The following is an 11,134-nucleotide window of genomic DNA, read 5'->3' as shown; positions in this document are numbered from 1 at the left end:
ATTGGCCCAGCACCATTTGTTGAAAATACTCTTATTTTTCTATTGAGTTATCTTGGCATTCTTGTCAAAATCAACTGATCATAAATATATGGGGTTTTCTAGACTCTCAATTCTTTTCCACTCTTATGACAATAGCATACTGTCTTGATTATTGTTGTTTTTTAGTAAGTTTTGAAATCAGAAAATGTGAGTCCTCCAACTTTGTTCTTCTTTTTTGAAGATTGTTTTGGCTTTTCTGGGTCCCTTGAGTTTCCACATGAATTTTAGGCACAGCTTGTCAATTTCTAGAAAGGATCCATTTGGAATGCTGACAGGGATTGCATTAAATCTGTAGATCAATTTAGGGAGTATTGCCCTATTAACAATGTTAAGTCTTCCAACCCATGAACATGGAATGTCTTTCCACTCATCTAGATTTTCTTTAATTTCTCTTAGCGATGCCTTGCACTTTTCAGAGTATTTTAGTCCTGCATTTCTTTTGTTAAAATTATATTCCTAAGTATTTTTATTCTCTTTGATGCTCTTGTAAATGGAATTTTTTTTATTTCATCCTCAGATTATTCACTGCCAGTATATGGACATATGATTAATAGCTGTATATCATGGAAGTAGCCAAAGAGGCCAAACTAAGTGATAAGAGCCAACATGCACATGTCATTTACTGTGTGCCAAGCACTGACCCTAACCTACACAATCACCCTGGGGAAAAGGTGCTATTAGTCCCCATTCTCCAGATAAGAAAACTGATGCCAAGACTGGTCAAGGAAGGTATCCACGCGACACAGACACGTGACGGGGGTGAGGGCATGAGTGGGGGAGGGGCATTGGAGGGATAAGGACACATATGTAATACCTTAATCAATAAAGAAAAAAAAGGGAAGGTATCCACAGCCTCACTCCTCATCCATATGGTCCTGCTCTGGTCCTGGATGGCCATCCCTGGGCCTGGGCTTTTCTCCACAGCACCATTCGGCTTTGCTTCCCAAAGAGAACAGTTTTATCCAAAACATGTCTCCTCAAGATCAACTGAACAGGATAAACAGAGCAAAACTTTTTAAATATCTAAAGGCATCCATTTCCTAGCCAGAGCCTAACCCAGGAGGCTGTACACATCCCAGAGAAACTGACCTGCTTTGGCTGAGAGTTAAACAGAGCCGTTTTCTCCTCGACTTCAAGCTTTCTCTTTCCATTATTCCCCCCCCCTCCCGTTTCATTTGAGGGCCCCTTGTTTCCTCTGCTGCATTCTTCTCTTGTTTTCCTAGAGGCCTATTGGGCTTCTCTTCCTCCTGCAATTTATCCCCTTCCTCCTACCCCATCTCGTGGTCCTCTCCATAAGTCTCCTGCTGTCTTTCTGAAGCCCATTCACCCCTGTCACTCAGCTCCTTGGGTACCACTTAGTACCCACACACTTCTAACCACTAAGACAGTGCCACCCAAATGGAGATGTGTCAGATGGCTTCTGGCAGGGGGGAGTGAGCTGGCACATTAAGACCCCTCCAATCCCTGCCCCAAACTGGACCTTTGTTCAAATCCCTACTGGGAAGGGCTAAGTGGTGGTTTGAACCCATAAGAAGGAGATGTGGAGAGCAACTCCTGAGAGACAGCATGGAGCAGAAGAAACACATGGTCAGGAGATTGCCCCTGGCCCCACGCCAGGCCCCTAGGTGACCTCATGCTCACCCTCTGAGCCTCAGTCTTCCCGACTATAAAATAAGTTTGGCGCCAAGCACTGGAGTTGTGGAGCACCCCTACTTTGAGAGGCTCATGGAGTCTGTGATCCATCTTCCTTTCCAGAAAAGAGCATGTCAAACCCACGAACCCATGTCAAAAGGTCCACAGACTCTAACTCCCTAAAACTCTCCACCAGCAACTTTAGGAAGTCCCTAAAGCTAGGGAGAGTTGGTGAATTCTAATGATACCTTAGTGCTCAAGCCTGAGTGTCTCCCCCAGAAAACAATCTAACTCCGCCAGTAACATGCTCACATGCCCCTTTCCTCTTGCTGGAGCAGATTCATTCATTAAACACATTTATTAAGCTCCCACAGAGGGCTGGCCACTGTTCCAGACCAAGCACACAACATGTGCACAGAGAAACAAAACACTGGAGAACGTGCAATTCGGTGGGACAAGTACACTACCATCTCAGTAATCTAAGCCTTTCTCTGGGTTGTTCATCCCCAGCACCTGCTCTCTGGAGGTAGTAACATGAGATGACAAAGGCACACATACCTTACAGGTAGCACAGGTGTAATTTCACAAAGAGAACCAACTAATTCTGCCCCGTGCAACCTTCTAAATACGTCTGCTTTTGAAAACTTGTTCAAGGAAAGGAAGGTCAAATTTCCCTAACCCAAATATTAACAGGATATATATTTTTAAACCCTCTTTCTTTTCGTCTGTTCCTCCCTTCTCCTCTTTCTTCCCCCTTCTCCTCTTCCTCCTCCCTCCCTCTCCCCTTTCCTCCTCCTCTCCTCTCTCTCTTCTCCTCTCCTGTCCTGTCTTCTAGAACAGTGATTAAGCTGTGGCCCCATGGAAATCAGTGTTGGAACCTTTCTGAGAACGGGAGGCAGCCTTAACGTCACTGCACAGGAGGTTTGTTGAGCACCCAGAGAAGAAGCCAACGGTCGGCAGAGCACAGGAGAGAGGCCCGTTCGGGGAAGGCTATAGATATGAAACCGGGCAGCTGCAAATGAAGTGAAACGCATGCACAGCTTCTCCTGCAGCCCTCCTAGCTGTGCACAGCCCCTGCTGGAGTAGGTCAGGCGTTCAAATACATAGAGAGCAATTTCTCTCCTAGTGCCGCTCTCTGATCACCATCAGCATCCCCGCACCCACCCCTAACGAACAAGGCTGCATGAAATGAAAAGAACCTCCTACCAACAAGAACCTTGGATGACCCTAAAATACTGGACAAGGGTCGTCTTGTAATCGCAGCTGTAAGAATTCACACCACTAAAGGCCGTTTACTCCATTTCGACAATATCAGTAGTTGGGTTTGCATTCACGGACAAAGTGCATCTGGGATTAAGATCCAAACCTAAAAGGTGCCAATAAATAGACAATGGTGGACAATGGCTGCTATTCACAAAGCAGCTTATTTTGCTATTTTTTCCTTAGACTCCACTGCAAAACAAAGGCAGATTTGTATTTGCAGAACATTCTTATAGCAACTGGAAGAAATTATCCCTTAACGAAGCTGTTGGAAAAATCAACTGCAAGAATAGCAGCCGGCCTTTCCTATTGCCATCAAAAGATCTTTGCTATTCAAAGAATCTGTTTTAAAAAGCCCAGAAGAGATGCCCTATTTAAAAACAAGGCAGCTCGCTGCGCTACAACAAAGGCGGAAGCATCAGAGGGAGAAATAGCAGCTTCATACAAGAGAAGAAACTTTTGGAAATTCCTAAAATAGGCAAAAGAAAATTGAGGCATGACTGGAAGGTGGTAATCTGATCAAAAATATTGTGACTGGTATAAGATGCACAGTAAGGTCCATTTTCTTAGAGGTTAGGTGCAAATTTCATGAAATAACACTTAAAGTCCAAGGCACTTGAGTTTTGATTCCTCATTGTGGGGAGCCAACGTAAGACATGATTCCTTTCTCCCCTTCATTAAAATGAACTTGTCCTTGTCATTAATATTTTATTGCTGATGTTTGAAATGCAATTCAGTTGCTTGGCCATGCTCCCTCTCCTCCATTTCTCCTACTGGTGTATTCCAGGCCTGCTCCAATGACGTGTCCTACAGCACTGGGTGGCCCCACCTGAACTCACTGTCAGAGAGCAGCCCTGGCATCTTCGGAGCAGAGGGTAATCTAAAGGTGTGTGCTGGGAAGGAGAGCCCATGGCCCATGTGCACCCATCACTCAGGAAGACATGTGAGAGCTTTCCTTCCCTCCCTCCACTGCCCATCATCACAATATAATCAACTTTCACCTCCCCTTCCCCTACTACCCTGCAATGCCCCACTGTGCTGTGACTCGGCCCTCTTCACCTGTCCCCTGGATTACTGCAAACACCTCCAAGAAAATGACTGTCCAAGTAACAAGTTCGCACTCCCTTCAACCCCTGAAGGTTCAAGTCCAAGTCTCTAGCTCGGCCTGCAGGAACTCCAAGGCTGGGCCCCCTCCCACCTCTCTAGCTTCATTCAGTTTCTTCCAGTGCTGCCATGCTGCTGTGGCTCCTGCTTTTCTGCCCTGGCTCCCTGCTCTGCCATGCCCTTTTCACAGGTGAAATACCATTCAAAGGCACTGGCTGAAAGGATGAGTAAGAGCTGAAATCTAGCCGACACTCTGCTCACCAAGCCACACACCTGAGGGGCTGTGTCTACCCAGATGGGCTCCCTTTTCTAATTTTCCCAAAAGCTCTTCGTGGTTAAGTGGTGGTCCTACCCCAGACACTTATCACATCATATGCTAAGTGCCCATGTGTTCATCCCCTCTCCCACCCTTTGTCAAGCAAGTGGTCTTTGACACTCTCTCCCAACCTGATGCCCAACACAATGCCTAGAACGTGTAGACTCCCATAAATAAGTGTTCACTGAACTCACTTGTTGAATGGGAGGGAAGCGAAGGGACATTGGCAGAGGTGAACCCTGGGAGCCTGTCTTGTTAAGATGCTCTGGGGAGCCCAAAAGCTATCCTAGCTCCTCCCAATCAGGGGGAAGAGCCAAGGGGCTGGGCTTGGGAGGAATTCAACTATCCTCACACCCACGGAGACCAAAATGGCTTCCTTTAGCGATAAATAAGGGATGTGATTTCGTGGACCCTAGGGATGTAACAACCAAAGGTAAATGATGCAGTCACACCGAGTCACACAGGAGTCAGCAGGGGCTGCACAGGAGGCACAGACACTCAAGGATGTGAGCAGAACCCGCAGCACATTCGCTGAGAACACTGAGCCAAACCCTAGGCTGGGGGGAAGGAAAGGCGCCACTTCACAGACTTGCCACCTGATTAGAAAGCCGACGAGAGAGGGGAGAATAGGGAAACACCCATCTGATCTACGAGAACAAAATTTCCAGAAGGCAGTGGGAATAGAAACGATGCCCGGCCAGATGGTGAGGACTCTGCGTCTCCCCGCTCTGGATCCAGTTGGCTGGGAGGGGTCCTTATCTTCCGGAGCCACAGGGGCCGCCCCCAAGTGGCTGGCGGCTGATGTGAGGAGGACATTATAAGGGTGGCAGGAAGGGAGAATATTTTTCAGTCTTCAAATATATTCCAGCTTTGGGGAATTGTTCCACCAGGTAAATGTGTATAGGTGGGAGGAAGTGTCCTATGAGGGCATGGCCCCAAACTCCAGACACAGATTGGGAAGGCTTCGTGGAGAAAGGGCTCAATGTGGCCCAGGAAAAGGCAGGGCAGAGGTAGGGATGTCCGCTGAGCCCCAGACAGGGGGATAAGGAATGAGGACAGGAGCAGTGGGAGCAGGGCCCTGGGCTTACTGATTCTAGATCCACCGACAATGACCACCAGAACCGATGCCACACTACTCTTGATAGCCACATGCGCCACCCCCAGCCCTAACTCCAAATCTGGAAAACCACGCCAGCAGCAGACTATTTTGGGAGCAGGTCAGATTGGTGGAGCTGGGGAGATAAGAAGAGGTATCCATGGTGAGGGTGTGGCTGCAGTCACTGGAGGGAAAAGTCAGGTTACTGAAGTTGGAGGCAAGAAAGGAAAAGAAGGTGAAGCCAGGAAAGTCCCGGGCTTCTGTTCTGGAAGATCTCTGAAAATGTAGGGGAGCTTGGAACAATATGCTAAATGGAACTTTCAAAGATGAGTCACTTGCAATTCTGCAGGCAGGGTGGGAGGGCTCCCCTCCCTAGGGGTTTGCATCAGGACATCTGCAAGCAGAGAGGGGACTGCATGTTGAAATAGCTCCCTCAGTGCACCAGTTATTCACCCAAACAGAAGCTACAAAAAGGAAAGCTTAACAGCTCCTTGGAGTTGAAAGGCTACCCGGATACAAAGTGCACATGGCAGGAGAGAGGCATTAGCCTTAAAGATAGGTGAAGAGCACCAAAGCATTTATTCAACATGCATTTCCGTCATGCCAGGCCTTCATGATGAACAGAGGAACATGATCTGGGCCACGCCTGGAACTGGCTGTGCCAGGGGTTGCAGCTGTATAATCACAATTATAGCATGCTCTCCAGCCTTCCCGGTCAGACAGAATCAAAGCAGGACTTCAAATCGAGTCATCAAAGTGTGTGTTGTTTCAGACTACCCCCAGCATCCCACCAACAATGTTATGCAGTCAGTCATTCAACATTTGGTGCAGAAACATCTTCACTGTCCTGAAAATGACTAAGTAACAGTCAGGAGTTAATTGAAAGTTGTCCCTTAAATGGACTGAGGGACACTAGGTAGACTGAATTTAAAGACGCTAAATATCACCCACAAGAGCCCACAAAGCAATGCACCCCCCACCTGAGCCAGTCTCCACTACTCTGCCGCTACCACCAGTGAAACTGTTGAAGAACCAGCATTTCAAAATCCAAAGTACTGAAGAATTCTCTACAGGGCAGCCAGTCCCCCCAGGGCATCGTAAGATTTCTTTGTTTCAGATTGAATACATATCTTTAGTCTATTTCCCACTCTTCATATATTATGAGCAAATGAGTAAGGAGAATGAATTATTCTATTACGCTTTACTAACAAAGATGTAAGAATTTATAAAGAAGGCGCTACTTATGAAATAATTTTAAGAAGAACAGTTGACTGCTGCCTTGGTCATTTGGGCCTCTGTTACTCATCTGTAAAATAGGAATAATAATGATAATATTTGTCTGACATGTTGATGCAAAGATAAAATAAGATATGTCTGTACTGAGTCTAGTCCAGACCTCAGAACTTGATACCCAATTAATATGAGATAATTCTGCTATTAAGTCTAACATTTGTTATTACCATAAATAAATACTACTCGTTGAGCATAAATTTGCCTTGGTATTGCCAGATGTAGGTTTAAAATCTCTGGTTCCTAATGACTAAATCCTAGCCTGCTACACTTAGAACAGCTTTGTTCTGGACACACATTGTAATGCTATCCTAAGGAAAACTTGCTTCTTTCTCAGGACCTGGTATGAGGACATAATTTGTTTCCAAAAGCAAGCTAAGCCAGTTTCCCAGCTATGGCTTTTACCTGTGACCCAGTGTTGCTCTGAGCCAACTTCGGGGCTGGCCTTGGCGCCCAGTAAGTCCCCTGAGGGCAGAATGTTCGGTCAGGAGCCCTGGGCAGGCGCAGGGAGCGGGGTTGACCAGAAAGCCAACCCAAACTTGTGCCTGTTAAGGAAGGCAGGCTCACACTCCTCTGTGTAAGATGGCCCGTGGGGTCTTCTGAGGTCCAAAGGGCCGCTGTGAGAAGGATTTTTTTTTTTAAAGGAGCAAAGTGAACAAGTGGAGAGACGGCAGTGTTTGCCTGCTTTTCCCCCCCCGCATGGTAGAGTAGGGAGGTCCCTGAGCTGAACTGGGGGGAAAGGCCTGAAGGAGGGTCCCTGGAGGGAGAGGCTGCAGCCAGTGGCAGCCTATAATCCTCTCTCTGACCCTAAAAGCAGCAGGCAGCAATGTTGAAATGCAACAGCAGAGATGTCCCAGGCCATGCAAGAGGGCAACCTACCCAGCAGCTGCTCTCAGTTACCAAGATACGGAGATGCTTTGTACCAGTTTTCATAACCCTCTGCCCAGAGGCCCCCACTGCCTCCCCACCACTCTAGCTGCCATGATCCCTCCTCCAGTGCTGCCTCGCCTTCCCCACGGTGCAGCAAGCACAGGGTTAACATGTGTCATCGAAGGGGGTCTGAGCTGGTTGTGAATGTTGTAAAGATCCCTGACAGAGAGGGACCCCCAACCCCAAATAGGAGTTTATTGATCTGCACCATCTCCAGCAGGTAGAGGCAGAGCCCCTAGGGCAGGGGTGGGCAAACTTTTTGACTCGAGGGCCACAATGGGTTCTTAAACTGGACCGGAGTGCCGGAACAAAAGCATGGCTGGAGTGTTTGTCTGAACTAATATAAATTCAAAGTAAACATCATTACATAAAAGGGTATGGTCTTTTTTTTTTTAGTTTTATTCATTTCAAACGCCCACGGCTGCCCTAGGGGAATGGGCTACAGGTGGGCTTTGGAGCTGAGGTCAGGCCACCTGGGTTAAAGATGCTGCCTCTGTGACCTTGGCGTCCACCTGACCTCCCAGCCACTATTCTCTTCCAAAACCCAGGGCCCTCTTGCCTCAACCATCCACCCCATCCTTTATTTCCATCCACATGCGCTAAGATGCAAACACTGACTCCCAAGTGACAGCTCTGATTAAACTCCTGGGTTGCTGTCTCTGGCCAGAGCAAAGGCGAAACAGCAGAGAGCTCCCCACAATGCAGCACCAGCCAGGGGACTGTGAGACACTGAAGCCAGCCTTTCCCGACCCGCTCACCCGCACCCTGCCCCGATTTGAGGACTGTGACCTGCTCACCCACACCCTGCCCCCATTTGAGGACTATAGGCCCTCTTTCATTCACTGATCTCAAACTAGGACAACCTCCCACTTCAACAGAGAAGGCCCCCAAAGTCTAAGATTCGGACATGAAAAACTTCTACTTTTACTTATTTGTCCTCTTTTTTTATATTGAAAAAGAGCTCGCCATCTACCATTAAGTTGTTAGAAATGCAACTAAGAATATGTAATTCTACAGCCAGTTAAGTCAGAGTGGAGAATAAGTCAGAATGGAGCACAAAGATAATGCTTGACAACCCTCCCTCCATCGGACAGGTATGCGTGTACCGACACACACGCATACCCTCCCCTGGAGGGAATCTTTAAGAAAGACCTTGCCAGAGCTGTTAGGAACTATTAACAGCCTACTACGACGGCTACTTTGTACAGTTGCATTGAAGCTACGAGGTTAAGCTAGATCTTTAAAAAGTCCGTCTCTCGGGTTTTTTAATGTCAGCTACCTGTTACAGATACACCTGTTAAAGATATCGGAGACACTGTATAACTGTGCTAGGGTTAGGTGATTACTGAAACCCAAAGGGAGACATAATCACACCACACCATGTCCCCTAGGAGACAAGAGGCCTAGGAAGAAGCAGGTAAAATGTCCATGGATCAGAAACTATTCATTCGTCACTAGGCCAATTGGTTACCACAGATAATTTCTTTCCCTGCACAACACAAACAAGCAGGGTTGTCCCTGTTTCATACAAGAGAAGAGCAGCAGGAGACCAGCTGTCGTATTATGTACAGTCGCAAGTCCTGTTTCTCATAGCAAGACAGTCCTGGGTGGGAAAATATAAAAGCAACTGAGCTGGCAAGACATCAGAGGAAATACCCTGAACCCTTCCTTCCAAGGAAAGGCCTGACACCTTCTAAGGCTCACAACCAAACAGGAAAAGAGAACAAAGGTTGCTAAATATAAATACAATTTTGATTTTCTTATCTGATGAGGTGGTTTTCTGTACGTGTTGGGCTTGATGTTACAGACATGCCTGTACCACAGGAAAGCAACTCCAGTACAAAAACGAAAGTCAAGTGGAATTTTTGAAAACCGCCATACGGTAGACTCCCTAGCCTCGTTGTCATAATGAAAATAAGGTATAAATCTCATCCTTGCTAGCATGGCTGAGCCTAATGTTCAAGGGGCAGGTGAAGCAGATGATGGAGCGAGTGGCCCCACAGGTGACACACATGAAGCGAAGGAGAGAGGCAGGTGTGAAGGTATCTGAGCAGCAGGGGAAGACTTACTTGGGAGGCCCGGCGGGTTTCCAGTACCTGCAGAAGAGGTACTGTCCATCAGCGTTGACCAAATGAGGGAGGTCCTGGTACGGAACGTTTTGCGGGGTCCGCCTGGGAGAACTTTCCTCCGGCATTCTGAAAGGATCTCCAAGTCCTTGGAAGAAAGGAGGACACATTCCAAAGTCAGAAACATGGCAAAAGCAGAGAATTAGGGGGAGAAAAGCCTTGTCCGTAAATTTTTTTTTTAAGAAGGCAGTTTTTAAAAACTCCATTTCAAAGATTTAAAAAAAAAAATACATACATCTCTTGCAATCTCTCCAACACTGAAAAGCCCCATTTGTTCTTAAGAAAAGCTGACTTATTTTTTAAGTGCCTCATTACAGCTCCCTCCTTCCCCCACCCCCTCCTTTCCCATCTGTGTTTATTTTAAATCATTTCAGGAAACTTCGTCTTAAAGACTATTTTAGCTATAATCAAGTGGAAATTATAGTTAGCTCTGTGGGAATAAAGAACCAGCTGTAGGAAGACCCAGCCTTCTTCAAATTTCCCAGGAAGTTTCAAGGGGGGCACAGTAAGGAGGTGATGGCGCGCCCTTTAATTCCTCCTGCCTGAAATTCCAAAGATGCCGGCTAGACGAACCTGTTTCCATCATGTCCTGGTTTGGGCATTCCACCGCCACGACAGCCTGGAGAATTAGAGCCGGGCAGAGGAGGGCCGGGCAGATAAGGGCAGTTCCCTCATCGCCGAGGTCAGAGCGCGGCATCCAGCAGCTGGGGCCCCCGTCCGCTCCCCCGCGCCCTGCCCCTAAATCCTGCCTTTCCCCTGCCTTTCGGGGTGCTGAGCCCGGAGCCTGCTTCCAGCTCTCACTGACAAGTTCTCCAAGGCTCCCCTCCCTTCCCAGGGCGGGGAGCAGGAGCCGGCGATCCTCCACTACTAGTTCGTGTCATCACTTTTCCTAAAGAAAGCGCCGAATGGGGCTCCGGGAAGGGAGGGGCTGGGAGCCCAGCACCCACTGCCCGAGAGCCTGGGGGACGCTCTGCGCACACCGAGGCGGCTCGCACACGCACGAATGCGGGTCCCCGAGGAAAGTCACCCCGCGGCTCCTGGCAAACTTTGCTTCCTGCCGGCCTCCGACAGCCCGGGGAATGGAGCCCGGCAGCTGTCACGGGAAATGCCACGGGGAAACCTGGCCACTGCGCCCGCGTCTCGGCGCGGTCGGCGGAGCTGGGAAGATGGAGTTGCTGCGGACAAGTTGGTTTGGGGGCTGGTGCGAGGCGCGGGGAGGGCGCGCGCCCGCACACACTGACACGCGCGCGCACGGTGGTGCACACACACGCGCGCACAGGAGGGTGCGGGAGCCCACGCCCAGCCGGCCAGGGACCCCGCGCTGTTCCCCACCCCTGGTGA

The 11,134-nt window shown here is 48.5% G+C and overlaps 1 protein-coding gene across 1 annotated transcript in view; it reads right to left on the bottom strand.

Moving 5' to 3' along the window:
• MGLL (monoglyceride lipase) overlaps window positions 1-10,885 on the bottom strand; it is a 102,808-nt gene extending 91,923 nt beyond the window's left edge. Inside the window, exons 1-2 of the mRNA XM_006763221.2 lie at window positions 10,367-10,885; window positions 9,737-9,881 (exon numbers count right to left, since the gene is read on the bottom strand). Coding sequence (XP_006763284.1) covers window positions 9,737-9,881; window positions 10,367-10,490 — 269 coding nt within the window. The 5' untranslated portion in view covers window positions 10,491-10,885. The remainder of the gene's footprint in view (window positions 1-9,736; window positions 9,882-10,366) is intronic.
• Window positions 10,886-11,134: the final 249 nt, after the last annotated feature.

Source organism: Myotis davidii, unplaced genomic scaffold (assembly GCF_000327345.1).
Source record: "Myotis davidii unplaced genomic scaffold, ASM32734v1 scaffold78, whole genome shotgun sequence".
Lineage (NCBI taxonomy): Eukaryota > Metazoa > Chordata > Mammalia > Chiroptera > Vespertilionidae > Myotis > Myotis davidii.
This window is presented reverse-complemented; position numbering and strand designations above follow the sequence as displayed.